This window comes from Trichosurus vulpecula, chromosome 3, assembly GCF_011100635.1.
Source record: "Trichosurus vulpecula isolate mTriVul1 chromosome 3, mTriVul1.pri, whole genome shotgun sequence".
Lineage (NCBI taxonomy): Eukaryota > Metazoa > Chordata > Mammalia > Diprotodontia > Phalangeridae > Trichosurus > Trichosurus vulpecula.
This window is the reverse complement of record NC_050575.1, coordinates 302,452,121-302,471,971: the sequence shown is the minus strand read 5'-3', so window position 1 is coordinate 302,471,971 and position 19,851 is coordinate 302,452,121. Positions and strand designations below refer to the sequence as shown.

Below are 19,851 nucleotides of genomic sequence, written 5' to 3'. Positions count from 1 at the left end.
AAGGAAGAGATGGGATTGTAACTTGGCGAGTATGCAGGTGGAAGGAAAAGGCAATTTAGGTTTGAGAAGACCTGAATATAGGATTATAGACAAAGGCAGAGAGGTGGTTCGGTGGATAGAGCGCTAGACGTGGAGTCAGGAACACCTGGGTTCAAATGCTGTCTCAGGCACTTACTGTGTGACTCTGAACAAGTCACTTAACCGCTCTCAGCCTCAGTTTCCACATCCATATAGTGGGAATAACAGCATGTACCTCCCAGGGTTGTTGTGAGAATCAAACAATATTCGTGAAGCATTTTTCAAACCTTGAAGTGCTATGTAAATGCTAGCTGTTACTATATTCCAATGCCCTAATTTCATACATAGGGAAACAGAGACCCAGGAAGATTATGTGACTTACCCAGTCACAGAGGCAGGTGGCATCAGAGACAGAATCTGAACCCACGCCTCTGAGTCCAGAGTCAGGGCTTCTTTCTACCATACCCCGTGTTTGTGAGCAGAGGAGGGAAGGTGTCCACAGAATAAGATTGAAAATGCAGGGAGACTGTAGTGAATCAGAGGGTCCTGGGTAACAGGATAGAGGATAAAAGCCGAGTAATCACACGCTGACCTCCCTCCTATGCCGGAACCGTGTGCCCACCCCTGCTCCAAGGAGGGAATCCATTCCCAGTCATGGCAACACGCGAGAGAAGGTCAGCCTTGGTGGATGATACGCATGGCACGTGCGACTTGGGGAAAAGTCAGAAGCCTGCCTCAGATGCTTGCTTCCTTCGAGAAGACCAAGTTACTTTACCTCTAACAGGAAGGACTTTTTTGTTAATAATAGAACAGGACTTTCAGAGGGCACAATGGAAGGGTAAGAAAAAAGCAGGTAGGGACACTGGAGAGATGAGACTGAGGAAGGGGCGGACGGGGGACCCTGTACAGAGGGGTGGCCAGGGCAGGGAGCATTGGCCTAGGGCGCTCTGCAGCTCAGAATCAAAGGGGTTTGGCAGCCACAGAGTAAGAGACTGCGTCACCTTGCACCATAGGAAAGGTCGTTTCATCAGCAAAATGGAAACGATAAGAACGAGACTTTGCATACCCGCTTCACCGTATTGTTGTGGGAAGACTTCCCGGCAAACCTCCAAGGACTGCAGAAGCAGGAGTTGGGACGGCTCCAACAACACGGCAAACGCTGCTGAGGCAGAACGGTCACTGCTTTGGTGTCCGCGGTAGCTCTTAACGAAGTAAGCTGGGGAGGGATCGTCAGCTGGATCCTTGAAACGCCACCAAAGTCCAGCTCTGGAAGGTCCTGCCAGAATATAAGGGGCAAGGCGGATGGGGATGGACTGTACCATCTGAGGGAGACCCGCTTATCTAAGCGAGGTGGGGAGGGGGATGGAGGTGGGGGATGGGAAGGTGGGGGATGGAGGGGGGAGGCGGGGGATGGGGGAAGGGGAAGGAACTAGGAATTTATATAGTGCCAACGACTTTTGTTTGTTGTGTGTCGGACTCTTCCTGAGCCCATATGCGGTTTCTTTTGTCAGAGATACTGGAGCGGCCTGAGGCTAAGAGGGTTAAGTGACTTGCCCAGGGTCACACAGTATCTTGAGGGCACATTTGAACTCAGAGCAGTCCTCCTGACTCCAGGCCAAGCACCCTGTGCACTATGGCGCCACCTAGCTGCCCCTGGTAGCTCTTACACACTGTCCAATCCAAGGGACAAATTTTTAAATGATGACTGCGAATAAAAACAAGGGAGGGGAGGGGTTTTGTAAACCTTAATTAAAGTGCTATAGAAATGACAAGAAGCCGTCTTCCTGAGGGAAAACCGAGTGCCATAAAACTGTAGTTCACTATGGATTCCAAAGAATTCCTGCCCTAACAGGACACAGTCGCATAGACAAAGCCCAGGCCCATCCCTTACCAGTCGCGGTGCTGGGGCGCCCCCTCCAGGCCAGCCGAAGGGCTGCCTACCCAGGCCCCGCCTCCTGTGCGCACCGCTCATTGGCCGGGGAGGAGAGGGGCAGCGGGGAGGGTGGGGTACGGAGAGGGAGGGGCTAACGCCAATTGACAGTGCGGAGCGCACGACGGAGCGCTTCTAGCGCCACCCCTCCTCCCCGAGCCGAAGAACGCCGAGGGGGCGCGGCCCGAGTGAAGTCTGTATTCGAGCTGTGATTGGCCCATACCTCGCTTTCACGTTGGCGTGGTGACGTCAGCTCCCGACCGGGAAGTTTTGGAGGGAAAGGCGGGAAACGGAGCTATCGGGAGAAGAGCAGGCAATCAGGTAATGTAAGAGCTGCTGCGCCGCCCTCCCTCCCCACCTCCTCTCCATCTCCTCCGCTCCCCTCAACCCCACCATCGACCTCCCTGCCGCTTCCTTCCTATCTCCCCTGATCTCAGAATCGGGACCCTGGTTCAGAATGAAGCCGGGAGCCGGGGGCGGGGCCCGGCAGGCTGAGGGAGGAGCGATCGGGGATTCCCCTCCCCCACCTCCCCTAACCAGCGGCTTGTTCCCCCCCAGGTTGACCCCTGGACCCAGGTGCTCTTGATCCAGGTGTACCCCCTTCGGGCCCCTCACGGGAAAATAAGATTAGCAGATTCAGCCTTAGCGCTTCCAAACTTTGCAAAGCGTTTTAGCCGCGGGACCTATTCGGAGCTTCCCCGAGACGCCGCGAGGTAGGTCACGCGTCACCCCATTTTTCTGAGAGGGGGGGGGCCGGGCTCGGGAAGGCGAAGTGGCAGTGTCCCCGTGATCGCCCAGCTAACGAGGGTCCGAGTTCCTCGTTTATAAGACATATTGGATACTATACTATTGGAACTACGTACTTCATATTTATTTATTGTGAAGACCAAACGAAATTGACCTATAAAGACTTACAGATGCAAGCTATCAAAATATTTACTGCGCGGTGTACTGGGCACTTCTAGAGAAATGCAAATTAAAGGAACTCCGAGGTTCCACCTTACCATCATCAGATGACAAAGATGATTTTTTTAAAGTAGAAAGCAAATAGACACACTCGTGTTCTGTGGTTGGACCTGTGTGTTGGTTCTGGAAAGCTGTTTGGAACATCGCCTTAGCTGGGCAGCACTGCGCTTGGATTCGGGAAGCCCCGAGTGCAGTCTGGTCTGGACTCTTACCGTGTGACCCTGGACATGTCAGTTTCTGCATCTGTAAACTGAGGAGGGCAACAGCCCCTACCTCTCAGGGGTGTTGTGAGGTTCAGGTGGGATTCTTGTGAAGCGCTTGGCACGTAGGAAACACTATACAAATGTTAGCTGTTACTGTTACTCTTTGATCAATACCACTTCTGGCCTGTACCCCAAATTTCATTATGGTATACGAATATTATTATACTCTAATGAAAGAGTTTCAGAGGAAACTGGAAGATCTCTGTGATCTGATTAAGAGTGCAGTGAGCAGAACTACGAGAGCATGTGCGACAACAGTATTATAAAGAAAAACAGCTTTGAAAGACTTTAGTACTCTTATCAGTGATACACCGTGAGTCCGATGGACTGAAGATGAAAACACACCCCCACCTCCTGCCAGAAAGGTGATGGACTTAAAATGCAGAATGAAACATACTTTTGGACTGGGCAATGTGGAAATTTCTTATTCTGGGCTAGATATATTTACTACAAGGTTTTTTAAAAATTGTACAATAGGGCAGGTGGAATGGTAGAGAAAGATAAGCTAATTTTTAAAAATAATTGGGGAGGGGGGAAGCACAGGATTTGGGATCAGAGAATCTATTGAATTCCTTCTGCTATTTAATACCTGTGTGACCTTAGGAAAGTTTTACCTTTGAACCTCAGTTCGCTTATCTGTAAAGTGAGGGGGGTTGGGTGAAATTATCTCTGAGGTCTTTTTTAATCTCCAGACACAGTCATGCTAAATCATTTCACCTCCCTGATGTTCAGCTTCCTCATCTGGGGTAAGACCTCAAGGAGTTGTGAGAAAAGTGCTTTGTAAACTGCTACATAAATATGAGCCATCATTTTTATTATTATATGATGGAAGGCCTACTTTAATCTGTTCATTGCATTTCAGGTTTCAGAGAATGACAGAAGAGACAGATTTCACTGAACAAGACTCTGATGGAGGCAGTGAGGAGGTGGTACTAACTCCTGCAGAGCTTATTGGAAAACTGGAGCAGGTAAGCATACCAAAGAACCCTGCCCTAAACCTTACTTTTATTGCATACTCTATTTGTAGAACCTAGAGATAACAGGAACACGATCAAGGCTAATCTCAAGAGCACAGGAACCAATCTAACCCAAGGAGTGCTCTAATAACTAACAAAATCTTTCAACTCCCCATTGCCCCACTAAAGGAAGTCTTACTCTCTACTGATGGTAGTAGTGAGGAACACGTTTGGACATATTTGATGAAACAGCTAAAGAGAAGCAAAGACCCAGTGTGTTTTGTTATTTGTGGCAAGTTAAGAGGCAGAGCTGTAGAGACTTTAAGAGCTGCTACACCTTAGCCTTTAACCATCCAGCTTGCAGGTCTGTAGGCTACATTTATTCAGCTCACCTGAGTTTTTAAAGCAAAAACTTTTACCTGATACCTAGCATACATAAACTGTTAAGCTAGTAGGGTCTAACCATTTGGTTACTATTTATCTGACTGCTATCAAACATCAAGCTACCAGGCTTGTATTGATTAGTAATTGTAAAGCACTTAGGCAGTCTGTACATATCAATTTCTGATTATATGGCCTACTGTTGGAAAAATTTGGTCATCTTTTAACATCTATTATACTTCTAGAGAGAACTGGGAATAGGAAAACAGTGCCAAATTGTCTTTTTTTCTTTAAAGGAAAACTGGCAGTTACAGTCCAGATAACTCTTCTGTTTCCTCTCATGCTTTTCCCATAAGCTCTTTTCCCCACTGTCCATCTTCTAGAGCTATTTCTGTACCTCTTCCTCTTACCTTTTTAAAAATTTCATCCTACTGCCTTCTTCTTGATCACATAGCCCTTTCCTGAACACTCACTCTTTTCATCTTCAGTGTGCTTTATCCCTTCCTAATCTTTTTCTCACTATAAACCTAATCATAGCTAGCATATCGCCACTCCTATAATTTTATCTTTTATGATGCTATTTGGTTCCCATACCTTTATCGCTAGCTCCAGCTTCTCTCCTAAGTTCTAGATCTGTAATTCCCATCTGCCTAGTGCACTCCGGGACCTTAAAGTCAGCATGTCCGATTAGTCTTCCCCCAAAATGTACGGTTCCTGCTCTTCTGAGTTCTATTAATGATACCATTACCTGTCACCTGAAATCTGTCTTTGATGCCTTTTCCTTTGACACCTACATCCAATGGGCCAAGGAGTCCTGTTGATTCTGCCTCTGAAATGGCTCTGGCATCTTGCCATTACAATAATTCAGATCCTCATTCCTTCTCATCCTAATATTTCAAAGCAGTACCGTACAATGAAAAGAGCACTTGCCCTGGAGTCAGAGGGCTTGGGTTCAAATCCATCTTTAACATTTATTACATTATTACATACCTGTGGCCTTGGACAAGTCACTCAGCCTTCCTGGGCCTTAGTTCTCTTAATGTATATGAGATTGTCTCCAAGGTTCCTTCCAGCTCTAGAGATATGACCCTTGAACCAGTATCCTTACTTCCAGCCCATTCTTAATGTGCAGGCCTATTGTCATTCTCTTGATCAAAGGATTCCACTGCCTCTCCATTGCCTTCCAACTAAAATTCATTCTCCTTAGCTTGGTATTCAGGTCTTTCTATGATCTGACTCTCTTTCCAACCCTGTCTTAACATCATTTCCCTTCACAGTCAGTCCCTACCACCTGCCACATGCATTCCACGCTTTACCCACTCTCTCCCTTTATCTAAGCTGTTCCCTAGCCCAGAATGATACCATCTTCTACTTCCCTCATCCCATTTCTCTAGTTGAAAGCCTTCTATCCTTTAAGGTTTAGCTCTTTGTATAACTTTTCCTAGTTCCTACCCTCCAACCCTCAAGCAGAAGTGAACCTCTCTTAGTGTTTTATATTCTTCGTATAGTTGTATATTCCATTGGCAGAGACCTAGGTCTTTTTTGGCTTTGTTTATCCCTCCATGTCTATCATACTACATTGATATTCAGGTCTCTGATTTTTATCAATGTGAGTACTACCTCCACTAAATCAGATTGCAACTTTTACCCTCTTACAAGTTAAAATAGTCAAAATATTAGGTTGTCATTGCTTGGTAAAGTTTTCTGGTAATGAGCCTCATTCACCCACACATTGGGCCTATCATTAAAATCTATGAAGCTTGGTCCAAGGCCTTCCAAATCTTGGGCTCAGTGGCATAGTTTTCAAGAACCCAGGGTCACTTCTAGCCATGGTGAAGCAGGGAAGTGGGACTTCAGTTGAAGTTGCATATAGTAGTGACTTCAGTAAATGTTTGTTCAATTGAGTAAAAAAAAAACTCTTATAGAAACAAATTTTAAAATGATTTGATAAAAATCACTTTTCTTTTTTCTCTATCCTTGAGCATATCTTCCTAGACTGTAAGCTATTTGAGGAAAATTTCATCTTTTTGCTTAATTTGATAAATTTGTAATGCTATTATAGACTACCACAAGTACTTGATAAATTCTTGGGGAATGCTGATAAACATTTATGTATTTAATGTTTGTTAATCATGTTGATTGGAAGACTAGGAATTCAGTTAAGAAAAAGGCAAGAAATTGGGTCTATTATGTTCATATAATCCACAAACTAAAATAAAATTTTAATCATTCCTTGTAATAAAAAAATCCATGTACATGTTCATAGTCAACTGTAGGTGATCAAATATATAAATGTAGACCAACCATGCTAAATGTCTCTTAGGACAGAGTTAGGACTTTGATCTTAATGAACGAATGAGCATATTTAGGTGATGAAATTTCCAGTGTGATCCTTGTCACATCCTTAGGCCTTTAAAAAGCTAATTAACCTTTCATTCTGTTTTCGTACCTGTAAGACCTGTTAATAATAGCCATTTCCTATTCACATCCTAAGGATGTTGAGGAAGACGGATGAAAAGGTGTTTCTAAACTTCTTTGAGCTCTATGGATAAGAAGATATGTAAATTTACAAACTGTTATTTCAACTACGATAACAAGAGCAGTGTCACCACTTCACAATGGGACATGCCGGTTTATCAGGAAATGTCACCAGTGCATAAATATCTATAGGTAGAAGTTTTGTCACTACTGTTTGGCCATCAGGTGGCATTACCATCAGAGTAAAAGGTGATGGATTTTTTGAAGTAAATTGTCATTTTTGTGTATACCAAATGTGAGATATGTGAACACAGCTTTCAAGCCGAAACTCGGAGAAAAAGGGAAATCCATCCAAGCATTCTTTAAATATAATTTTGTCTTTATAGTGTATCTAATACTTTCAAAAATAATAGTTTTCTTGTGTAAGGACTCTATGATTTTCATGGTGTGGGGGCTGACACACAGCTCCAAAGTTGCCTTTACTCCTCCGTGACTGTCACAGTGGCTCGCTCGTGAGTACTCATGTTATCGTGCTTTCTTCTATAGGCCTGGCTAAACGAAAAATTTTCCCCTGAGCTACTGGAGAACAAGTGTGAAATTGTAGAATGTGTCATGGAGCAGCTGGATCATATGGTAAGAGCTTCCAATTTCAGGACGTAGAAGAGGAGAAAGTAAGATGGGTTTGGTTAGTATAGGTAACCTGGGCTGGGGTTGCTTTCAGAATATCATTGGCAAAAGGGCAGGATAACATCGAAGATCTGATATTGAGCTATTTCTAAACTAGTGTTTACATCCTTCCCTATTTCCTCTATCATCATCTATAAGATTATTTGTTTGGGAATATCTGTGGCTAGCCATTGTTAATTATTAGGAGTGTGACTCATTTCTTTCTGATGATGCTTGGGTTTCAGAATTTGTACAAATAAATTCAATCCCAAAACAAATGTAAACGTGGACCATCTGCAGTTTTCTGACTCTCTGCCTGAAAAAATTTTCTGTATCCTAGAATGCAGAGGTGTTTTAAATTCAGTACTATTTTTCTTTGTAGACTACAAGTAACCAAAGATGTCTTTACACTTAGTAGCCAGGATATTTTAATCAGAATTTGTTCTTCAACAGGAAAAGAATCTCAGGCGAGCGAAGAAGGATGATTTGAAAGTTAGCATCCACCATATGGAAGTGGAAAGAATCCGCTACGTCCTCAGCAGCTACTTGAGGTGTCGACTGATGAAGGTTAGACATTAAGATATCTTCATTAAGTCAATTTTGTGTATAGCAAAGGTTCCTAAGAAGCGCTTTGTAGTCTGTGAAAGTCGTCAGGAGCAGAACGTGCTGCGGATGGAAAAAAATCAGGTTTTCTAGGAAGTAAGGAATCATAGGTGAAGATTTTTATGAAGAAAGTGGAATAGGAGGTGATAGTTATTTGCACTAAAGGAAAGGGGAGTGGGCTTGATTTATTCGAGTAGAGGAGAAGCAAGCTTGAGAAATTAAATGGGATTTATTCTACAATAGAGATCAAGTAGACCATGAGACAGTTTCGCATAGAGAATTAGACATTTCAGATAGAATAAGAAATGTCTAATAGCATAGTCAGTCTTCTGAGCCCTGTGGTCATTTAGATTATACTGATACCAATTGAAAAAAAAAACTTTAAGAAGATTCTAATGTTACCAGTTATCCCTCTCGGTGACCCAAAAAGGTTTCAGTTGTCATAAGCATGTGTATAGTTTATTGAAGGTTAATGTTGGGCATTTTGTTTCTGATAGACATGGTAAATTGAGATATGTCTGTCTTTAAGAAGAGGTTATTTGATAGTAGAAGCTTGGTGAGTAATAACTTTTCTTCTTCATGGCAGATAGAGAAGTTTTTCCCTCATGTCCTTGAAAAGGAAAAGACACGTTCTAAAGGAGAACCTTCCATTCTCTCCCCAGAAGAGTTTGCCTTTGCCAAAGAGTGAGTGACCAGTAAGTCATATGATCTCAGAGTTGGAAGGAATTTTGGAAGTCATCTAGTCCAACCCTTACCCAATATGGGTCCTGACTAAAACATTGCAGACAGATGGTCTTCCAGATTCTACCTGAAGAGACATCTTCATTGTTAAGGAAATACATAGCAGCCAGGCACACTCATTACTTTCCCAAGTCAACCCATTCTATTTTTGGAAGTTTTTTTCTTCTCTTGAATTGAAATCTGCCTCCCTTTATCTTTTACCCGTTTGGTTCTAGTAATTCACTCTGCAAACTGAGCACAAGTTCAATGCCTCTTTCACATGACATCCTTTCAGATATTTGAATATATGTAATCATCATGTCCCCAACTTCTTCTCCAGGTTGAAAATCCTCATGTTTCAACTGATTCCTCAGTGGTATGAGTTGAGTTTTCCTATTATCCTACTACTATTAACTATTTTTGGCCACTTCAGTAGATTCTGTGTCCTTAAGTACTCCCTCTACTGGTATAGAATCTCAGGGATGGGAAGGATCTCAGAGGCCAGCTACTTGGATTGATACCTGAAAAATATCCCCTTTACATTATACTTAATAGGTGACCACCACCGAGGGGCACCTTGCTACTTCCCAAGGGAGTCCATTCCATGTTTGGATAGATATAGTAGTTGGGAAGTTTTTCCTTACATTGAGCCTGAATTGGTATCTGAAATTTGTTAGCTTTTTACTTTTGCCTGCTATAGCTAAGCAGATTGACTAATTTTCTTTTGCACTTGACAGCTCTTTAAGTAATTGGAGGCAGTTCTCATGTCCACCCTAAGTCTTCTCCAGGCTAATAATATTAACTTAAAGAACTAACAGTAGAATTTAGCTCTATAGAGGCAGTCGATGGTTCAGTGGATAGAGCAGTGGACCTACATTCGGAAAGACCTGAGATCAAATCTGCTCAGACACTTAACTGCCTGTGTGACTCTGGGTAAATCACTTACCCTCCCTCTGTCTGTCTCTGTTTCTTCATCTGTAAAGTGGAGATAGCAATAGCTCTTTCCTCCCAGGGTGGTTGTGGAGATCAAATGAGAGAACATTTGTAAAAAGTACTTAGCACAGTGCCTCACAGATAGTAGGCTTTATATAAATGTTTATTCCCTTCTCCCCTCCCAAGGGTCTAAAAACTGTTTCCTAAACACTTTGCCCCACTTGTCTGTCACTGTTACTACAGAAACAGGAGGCTGTACAGCGTGGAGTACCATTTTCTGTTTCTCATATTTCATGAGTTGCTATGGCCAAAGAATGTATTACCCTGTTTCCAGCCTGCCTTTACATCCTTAGCTAGTCTTGCCCTTGGACAGCAGGTATAATCTATTGCCAGTTCTGCACCTGAAATTTTTCCATTTTGGTAGAACTTGTCAAAGCTTGACTGTTCTGGCATAGCCTTTGAGAACCCAGTGTTCCCTCCACGTTGGTCTTTTGTTTGTTTTTTTGGCTTTTGAGGCTGGCTCTCCCAGGCTCCACAGCTGCTCGTGGAGCTGCTCCCACTACTGGGTTCATGTGGAAGATTAACCTTCTCTGTTTCCAACCTAGGAATCTGGGTTGGTTTGCCCTTCCTCAAGCAGACTGGAGGCCTCTTGCTCCCAGGGGCTTCACACATTGGTACCAGACTTAAGGCAGGCACCCAGTTGGCAGCTCAGAACTCCCAGGCACAAGTGATCCATCAGCCTCAGCCTCCCCAGGAGCATAGACCACCACATCTAGCTCTCATACACATGAAAGATTTGTGGAGTATTTTGTGCTTTATCTGTCCTGAAATTTGGTGCTCAGAGCTGTGTACAATATTCTGAATGTAGTCTGAACAAGAGAGATTAGGCTGAACCCATCATTTTCCTTGTTCTAGAAGCCATAATAATTCATATACCTGCCGAACTTTATTCCCAGAAATCTTGTGAAATAGGTACTTCTATTAAGGCAGCCTAAGATCAAGTCAGTCGCCTTTTCAGTCATCCCATAATACATTTGAGCTTGAAGTCTAATAAAACCCAGACTTGGTAGGGAGGGGTTTAAAAAATGAGCTACTCTTTAGCCAGCTCTCCCCCATCTCATACTTTTGATATTTTGAGCCCCAGTGCTGGACTTTATGTTTATCTCTATTAAATTGCATATTATTAGTTTGATTCTCTATTCCAGCCTATCACGTTCACACCTGTCATCCAGTATATTACATATCTCCCTCAGATTCATGTTATTTATATATTTGGTACACACACCGTTTATGTCTCCATACAAATTACTGGTCAGAATATTGAACACAACTAGACTGAAGACAGGTTGTCATTGCCCCTTTGGTTATCTACATACTTGAGGTCAAATCTGTTAACTTGTTCCAAATCCACCTAACTATAATCTATAGTTATATATAATCCATAATCTAGTTAACTCTCTACACATGAGGATATTGTAAGAATCTGCTCAAAGCTTTGTTGAAATTTAGGTATACAGTGAGTATACTGTTTCTCTGATCTACCAGTCCACTTTTGAGGTCAGAAAAGAAAATGAGTTTGTTTTAGTATGACTTGTTTTTGAGTCAGTTGGCAAATATATATTAAATGCATAGGTGGTAATAGGCACAATGCTGAATCCTGGGGACACAAAGAAAGGCAAAAACACATTCCCTGCCCTCAAGGAGTACACATTTTAATGGGAGGAGACCACATGCCAACAAGCTTATACATTAAAGAATACACAGAAACATATATATGTATATATTGAGTCCACACTGATTGGTAGTGATCACTATTCCCTAAGTCCTCATAACCCACTCCTTTACTGATGGAATTTCTCCAGATATGAATTCTAGCTCACAGTTCTATAGTTTGAAATAGTTACTTTCCATCTTTTGCAACACCTCTCCTGTTTTCCACATTTTCTCAGAAGTCATTGACAAGAGTTTAGCAATTATATCTACAAGTTCTTTGGCTATTCTAGGATATATTGTAGTTTATCTTGGCCAAATGACTTGAACTTGCTAAAGGTAGGTGCTCTCATCATCTTCCTCAGTCTTAAGATTCATTTTCTCATTGAACTTTCAAATTTTGTCCTTCCTGTTCTAAGGATCATTCTTCTTATTATTAAAAATAAACAAAATAGGTGTTCAGTTCTACTTTATCTCCATTCATAATTGTCATCTTATCAGCCCTAAGTAATCCATTTCCTTTTACCTTCTTGTTCTCTATGTAGCTAAAAACCCCTTTTTGTTCTTAACAATCATTGTTTGATTTGACTGATTTTATCCCTCCCTAAAGCTATCTCTTTAGAATGATGTCACTCCATTATATTCTTTAGTTATCTGCCCTTCCAAACCTGATACTAGATGTGTCAGAAGAGAACTTGGCTGATCAGACCACAGTCTTGTGAAACTCTGAAGTCCTATTAAGTACCCAGGGAGTATGTTGCTTATACATTTGGTAAATGGCAGTACTTTCCTACTACCTATGTCATAAGAATCAAAATTTGCATATTTCAGGTATATGGCCAACATGGAAACCTATCTGAGAAATGTGGCCTTAAGGCACATGCCTCCTAACCTGCAGAAGGTGGATCTCCTAAGGTCAGGTAAGCAAAACCTCCCTTTCCAAATATAAACAGTGAAAAAGACTTACTTCAGCCTAATTGCAGAAACTGAGCAAGTCACAAATGAACTTCCAAATAAAAAAATCATCTCCCCATTCCCTCCTGTTTCCCTGTTGAGTTTAATGTGTGTGTGTGTGTGTGTGTGTATATATATATATATACATATACATATATATATATGTGTGTGTGTGTGTGTGTGTGTATACACACACACACACACACACACACACACCCACCCCCAAACCCTGTGCGTGTTCTACCTTCCTTTGACCAGGTCAGATGAAAGTGAGGTTCAAGTGATACCTCTTCCCCCATCCCTCATTAAAGATCCATTTTTTCCTCCTACTTTTTCTGATCAAGTGCTTAAAGCCCTCTTTTGCCTTTTGCAACATTAAATTCCAAGTCCTCTTCTTTATGGTGGTAACTGCCAGATCTTATGTGATCCTTACTCTGGCTTTGTACTTGACCTCTTGCTTTCTGGCTACTTGCAGTGTTTCGTTTTTCTTTAACCAGGATTTGCTTATAATATTCCTGGGAGTTTTCGTTTTGGGGTTCCTTTCAGGAGGTAACCAATGGATTCTTTTTATTTTCACTTAGCTCTCTGATTCTAATAGATCATGATTTCTTGAAATATGATATCCGTGTTCTTTTTTTTTCATGGTTTTTAGGGGGTGTATCTCCTTAACCTGTTTTCCGGGTTGTTTTAGTAGGCAGGAAAGGGGAGGGGACCAAGCATTTATTAAGCACTAACAGTGTGCTCAGCATTTTACAAATATCTTATTTGATGCTCACAGCAGCCCTGGGAGGTAGGTGCTGTTATCATCCCCATTTTATAGCTGGGAAAACTGAAGCATGCAGATTAAGCAACCTGCCCAGTGTCACACAACTAGTAAATGTCTGAAGATTTGAACTCTGGTCTTCCTAATTCTAGGCCACAGGCTACTACGCTACTTTGCTGCTACCCCCAACCCTAAGCTGGAAGGTTCTACAGGTTCAGAGGGACAGAGTTGTCGGCTTGTCCTTGGTTGAGTCTCTGCCCTCTTTATTTAGCTGCGTATGCCTGCCTAAGTCTAAGGGCTGAGTCCATGATCTCATCCCACAGCTACAGTGACAGAGCTGTGAGCCCAGCCCAGATACTTATCATCTTTCCAAAAAAAACCCTGGTAATCCTAATTTTCCCTCCTTTCGCAATAGCCTGTCATCAAGACTTAAATAGGCAGAGAGGAGTAGGGTAGAATAGAGTGGGCATTCTAGGCGGAGGAATGGTACAGAGGCAAGAATGCACGTGGGCCTTTTTCTAGGGTCTATTTGCATTATTCCTCTGTATTGTTAGGATTGATTGGTAATTCTCATGGCTAATTATGAGACAAGGTAATGCTCACCTCTGTCTGCCTAGTCATGTTTTTAAAATAAGAACAATTTTATACATTTTTTTGCGTAATTATATTTTTGAAGTCATTGGACTAATTCTCACTTGTACCAGCTCTTTTCTCAAATCTGGGAAAACTGAGTATTTTCATATTTTACCATCATTGCCAATTTGGATGTGAACTGCAGTCTCATAAGTGTTTTAATCTGCACTTCGAGGATTATTAGTGATTTTGAGCATAATTTCTGGGCTGGACCTGACTCAGGCTCTTTAATGGTGTGTGGGCATACCCACACCCACATATATATATATATATATATACATATACTTGTTCTGCTCTTAAGAGCATCTTCTGTTTCACGGATATTTTCATCATCAAATTTCTACAAAGTTAATTTTCATATATATTTTCTTGAGTTCTGTATTTAGCCATCTTTTCTATAGCAGATCTTTCTTTAGTCATCCTGAACCATTCTGAAAGTTTTTTGGTAATGTCCATTCTCTGTTTTAGTGGTATAGTTATTGTAGTCTTATTTCCTTCCGGATGTTTCGCCTGCTTTTACTTCATACCATTTTCTTCATTGTATTTGGGACATTTTTGCTTATTCATTACCTGGATTTTTCTTGGAAATTGTTTCCTGTGAGAGGGTTTCTTTTACCTTCTCATTTTTTATTTGGCATTGCTTTAAGGGTAGTACAAGGGGACTGGAGTCTCAAATATTTGCTCATATCTTTTACAGTACCTAGTACCATCAGTGCTCAGTAAATGCTATTTGTTTTTTGGCATTTTTTAATAGTATATTTTCCCCAATTATATGTCAAGACAATTTTGAGCATTCAATTTTTAGAAGATTTTGAGTTCCCGATTTTTCTCCCTTCCTCTCTTCTCTTCCCCCTCTTCCTAAAATGTTAAGCAATTTGATATGTTATATATGTGCAATTATGTAAAACACATTTCCATGTTAGTCACAGTTGTGAAAGAACAAACAGATCAAAAGGAAAAAAAACACACACAAAAAACAAAGTGAGAAAAGTGTGCTTCGATCCACATTCAAAGTCCGCCAGTTCTTTATCTGGAGGTGGATGGCATTTTCCATCATGAGTCCTATATCCTTGCCTTGGATCGTTGCATTGCTGAGAAGAGCTAAGTCTTTCATAGTTGATCATCACACAGTATTGCTGATACTGTGTACGGTGTTTTCCTGATTCTGCTCATTTCACTTTGTATAAGTTCATACAGGTCTTTCCAGGTATTTCTGAAGTCTGCCTGCTCATCATCTGTTATTGCACAATAGTGTTGCGCTACTTTCATATGCCACAACTTGGGGCAGCTAGGTGGTGCAGTGAGTAGAGCACTGGCCCTAGAGTCAGGAGGACCTGAGTTCAAATCCAGCCTCAGACACTTGACACACTTACTAGCTGTGAGATCTTGGGCAAGTCACTTAACCCCAATTGCCCTGCCTTCCCCCCTCCAAAAAAAAAAATGCCACAACTTGTTCAGCCATTCCCCCAGTTGATGGACATCTTTTCAATTTCCAGTATTTTGCCACCACAAAAGAAGCTGCTATAAATATTTTTGTACATGTGGATCCTTTTCCCTTTTTTATGATCTCTTTGGAATACAGATCTAGTAGTGGTATTGCTGGATCAAAGGGTATGGACAGTTCTATAGCCTTTTGGGCACGGTTCCAAGTTGCTCTCTAGAGTGATTGGATCAGTTCACAACTCCACCAACAGTGCATTAGAGTCCCAATTTTCCCACATCATCTCCAACATTTATCATTTTCCTTTTCTGTCATATTAGCCAATCTGATATGTGTGAGGTGGTACCTCAGAGTTGTTTTAATTTGCATTAGTTATGTGACAGATAGTTTTGATTTCTTCTTCTGAAAATTGCCTGTTCATGTCCTTTGACCATTTATCCACTGGGGAATTGCTTGTATTCTTATAAATTTGACTCAGTTCTCTAAATATTTGATAAATGAGACTTTTATTGGAGACATTTGCTATAAAAATTGTTTCCCAGCTTATTGCTTTCCTTCTAATCTTGATTGCATTAATTTTGTTTGTGCAAAAATTTTTTATTCTAATATAACCAAAATTAGCTATTTTACATCTTGTAATACTCTCTCTATCTCTTGTTTGGTCATAAATTCTTCCCTTTTCCAGAGATCTGATAGGTAGACTATTCCTGGCTCTTCTCCTTTGCTTATAGTGTCACTTTTTATGTCTAAATCATGTACCCATTTTTGACCTTATCTTGGTATATGGTGTGAGCTGTTGGTCTATAGTTTATGCCCTGTTGATTTCCAGTTTTCTAGCAGTTTTTGTCAAATAGTGAGTTCTTATCCCCGAAACGAGGGTCTTTGGGTTTATCAAACACTGGGTTACTATGGTTGTTTACTTCAGTAAATACTTGTTAAATGAATGCGTGAACTGTATATGGAATGTGGCAAGGATATTTTTTCATATTGTCTTCATTAGGCTTTGTGTCTCCCTTTTTCATTCTTTTAATCATTCATTGTTTTTCTGGCAGTTCCCAAACCTGATTTAGATTCATATGTGTTTCTGAGAGTGAAGGAAAGGCAAGAAAACATTTTGGTAGAGCCAGAGACAGATGAACAAAGGTAGGTAACTTAGTTATCACAGTAGCAAAAAAGTCATATTCTTAAGAAAAATAACCGTGTTCTATTCTTCCTACAAATCTGTGTTGTTTTTTCTTTCAGCGAATATGTGATCGACTTGGAGGAAGGGTCTCAACACTTGATCAGATACAAAACCATTGCACCTTTAGTGGCTTCTGGAGCTGTACAACTGATTTAAAACTAAAAAGAACTGGTGATAAAGCCATGAGGTCATTGAAGAGATCACTGGAATATCTTGGAGAACTCTGATCTGTCTTTGCTAATGATAATTATGACATATTTATACAGATATCTCAAACTTTTTTCAGTAGGGCTAATGGACTCTATGGGACTAAAAAGGAAGGCAGAAATTCTAATAATGTAAATCTCCTCTTCTGCTATTTTGTCCCTTTGTCAGCAGGTGGGGCCATCGCTCTCTTTATTCTGAATGTAAGACAACAGTTCTTTCCTGTGGATTGTCAGGGACTGTTTACCAAATGTGTGTTAAGTGATAGTGTTTACACCTGTACAAAGGAAGTACGACTTGTAGGTAGGGAGATTGAGTGTATTATGAGGCTAGCAGCATTGTTTTGTTTTGTATTATTTTCTGGACTAGCACAATATAACTACATGTATGTAGGCATTAAGGTGCTTAAGCCCATTCTTTTGCGAAACTGTCTTTTGTAAGCTACAATAATGTGTCCACAATCAAAAATATTTCCAACATGCTCAACTAAGAACCTTAGCAAAACTAATAGAGTATTATATGTTACATTTCTGTAAAAGAAGTCCCTGGAAAATCCGTAGCCTTGAGTCTTAAAAGGCATAATTATTTTGTTGCAAGACTAAAGCCCTCAGTCTTGAGCAACTTTGGCTATGCTAGAGCATATAGATATCTAAATATAGATATATAATAATATCTAAATATAGATATTTAGAGAGTCTGGCTACCTTTTATTGATGCTTCACTGTCATGGGAATACCAGTTTGCCAATATTGTCAAGTAGCAGCTTTCTAAGCCAGTTCTGCTCTTACCTTTATTCCTGTAGGAAATAGTCCAAGATGAACCTAATGTTGGCTGGGAAGGAATGGAGAATGCCACATCACCAGCTTCACATAAATATACGTTTCTGATGTACTAACACTTGAAGTTTTTTATAGAAGTTTATATTTTCCGAAGTGCTGTGACATTTAACATGGCCTTCTCAGCTACCTTCCGAGGTAGCTAGTACAGGCACCCCCATATTGGAGATGAGTTAACCAAACAGGGGTTGACATGCCTAGTCCAGCTAGTTAGTAATAGACTTGTGTCTACAGTCTGTGTCTCTTGACTCTCACGAGTTGTAGGCTCTGCTAATTAGCCAAGTCAGGACTTTTGTCTTAGATCTAAATGTCATCAATTTGTGTCATGCTCATGCCAGACTGCACATAGCCATGGTTTCACTAAAGCAGGTTGCCACATTTCCTGGGGTAGTTCTGAAGATGATGATTTAGAAGCCCAAATTAAAAGTAAAAAGGAAGCTGCATTTCAAAATGAAGCTGGATAGGAAATGATGTGGCATATCTGAGTTGGTGCTTCTAAAGTGGGGTGGAAAGGAGGAAGAGTTGGGGTGAATTTTTCAATCACTCTGTTATAATCAGTGGAGGGACGATAAGGTTCACTGCGTCATTTTCTCAACAGTCACTGACCACAAATTTCTTCCTGGAAAGAGTCCATTTGATATGATTCAGAACTGGAAGCTTTGACAGCCTCATATACACACAGTCTGCCATAAAGGAAGGAGGGGTTTTCTTTTCTGCCCTTCTGAAAGGGGTTTTCATAGAAGACATTTTGGTCATTTCCTAAGTACTGGGTAACTTGTAATGAAACTCAGACTGCTTTTTACCTGCCACTGCCTTGGTTGTCAGCCATGACTTAATGTCAAGCCTTTGTACAATTCTGTGATATATGAAAATGTGATAATGAAGTAATGAGTGATTTTTTTTTTAAAAAAGAAATATACCAAGGCTAACACATCCACATGAGTTTTCATTCCAAGTAGTCACCATGAAAGGCCATCTAGTTTAATGTTGCTGTTGTTTGGTCATTTTAGTCATGTCCAACTCTTTGGGACCCCATTTAGGGTTTTCTTGGAGTAGTTTGCCATTTCCTCCAGCTCATTTTACAGATGAGAAAACTGAGGCAAACAGGGGTAAGTGACTTGCCCAGGATCCCACAGCTAGTCTGAAGCCATATTTGAACTCAGGAAAAGGAGTCTTCCTGATTCCAAGTGCAGGACCCCTAGCTGCCTCTTAATGTTGCTACCATTAGCAAAACGTTTGGAGGGGTTGTCTTCATCATTCAACTAGCATTTCCCTATACAAAGTTACCAGTGATCTCTTAATTGCCACATCTAATGGCCTTTTTTCAATCTTGATCTTCTTTGGCCTCTCTTGGCAGCATTTGACACTTAATCATTCACTTTCTAGATACTTCTGTGAGTTTGTGACACTGCTTTCTTCTGCTTCTCCTGTCGGGCAAGCTACTCCAGTTTCCTTTGTTAGTTCGTTAATGCCATGCTCGCTCTCCATGGGTGTTCACAAAGGTTCTGTCCTGGGTCCTCTTTTCCTTTCCCTTTATATCAGTGGTTCTTAATCTGTAGTCTGTGGACCCCTCAAGGTAGACAGGATAAATTTCAAGGCATTCATGAATTTGGGTGGGAAAATTATATCTGTATTTTCATTAGCCTCTAACTGAAATTTGGCATTTCCTTCATTTATTTAAAAATATTCCAAGAAGTGATCCATGACACATGCAAAAAGGGTGCTTTATAGATTCTCACTGTTATCAGCTCCCATGGGCTGTTACCATTTCTGTGCAGATGATTAACGGCTTTATACAGTTATCTCTGGTCCCTATGCTAAGCTACAGTCACATATCTCTAAATGCCTCTTGGATATCTGGAACTGAATAAGCACCTCAAAAATGTCCAAAATAGAGCTTGACCTTTTCCTCTAAACCCTCCCTCCCTTCTGAACTTCCCTGTTACTGTCAAAAGTACCACAGCTAGGCCTGTGACCTCAATGTCCTTGACTCCCCACTGACCCCACATATGCAATCCATTGCCAAACCTTGTAGTTTTCACAACATCTTCACATTTGTCTCTTTTCTCTCCACTCACAATGCCACCATTCTGGTGCAGGCTTTTATCACCTCATGCCCAAACTATTGCAACGGCCTCAACTGGTCTTCCTCAAGTCTTCCCACACCAATCTACCTTCCCCGTCAACTGTCAAAGTGATATTTCTGAAGTATA

At 41.1% G+C, this 19,851-nt stretch overlaps 1 protein-coding gene across 1 annotated transcript; it reads left to right on the top strand.

Annotated features, from left to right (window-relative positions):
* Positions 1 to 2,217: 2,217 nt before the first annotated feature.
* On the top strand, positions 2,218 to 17,434 carry GINS4 (GINS complex subunit 4). The gene is made up of 9 exons (XM_036748493.1): positions 2,218 to 2,269; positions 2,507 to 2,661; positions 4,040 to 4,145; positions 7,539 to 7,625; positions 8,112 to 8,225; positions 8,848 to 8,945; positions 12,456 to 12,544; positions 16,468 to 16,558; positions 16,658 to 17,434. Exons 3-9 carry the CDS (start codon positions 4,050 to 4,052, stop codon positions 16,752 to 16,754), a joined length of 672 nt encoding a protein of 223 aa, XP_036604388.1. The 5' UTR covers positions 2,218 to 2,269; positions 2,507 to 2,661; positions 4,040 to 4,049; the 3' UTR covers positions 16,755 to 17,434.
* The last annotated feature ends 2,417 nt before the right edge of the window (positions 17,435 to 19,851 follow it).

Excerpts from the sequence above, each read along its gene's own strand:
- GINS4 (XM_036748493.1), top strand. The coding sequence starts at position 4,050 with ATGACAGAAGAGACAGATTTCACTGAACAAGACTCTGATGGAGGCAGT. Across the intron at positions 4,146-7,538 it reads TTATTGGAAAACTGGAGCAG|GCCTGGCTAAACGAAAAATT; the intron begins GTAAGCATACCA and ends TTTCTTCTATAG. Across the intron at positions 8,946-12,455 it reads GAGTTTGCCTTTGCCAAAGA|GTATATGGCCAACATGGAAA; the intron begins GTGAGTGACCAG and ends TGCATATTTCAG.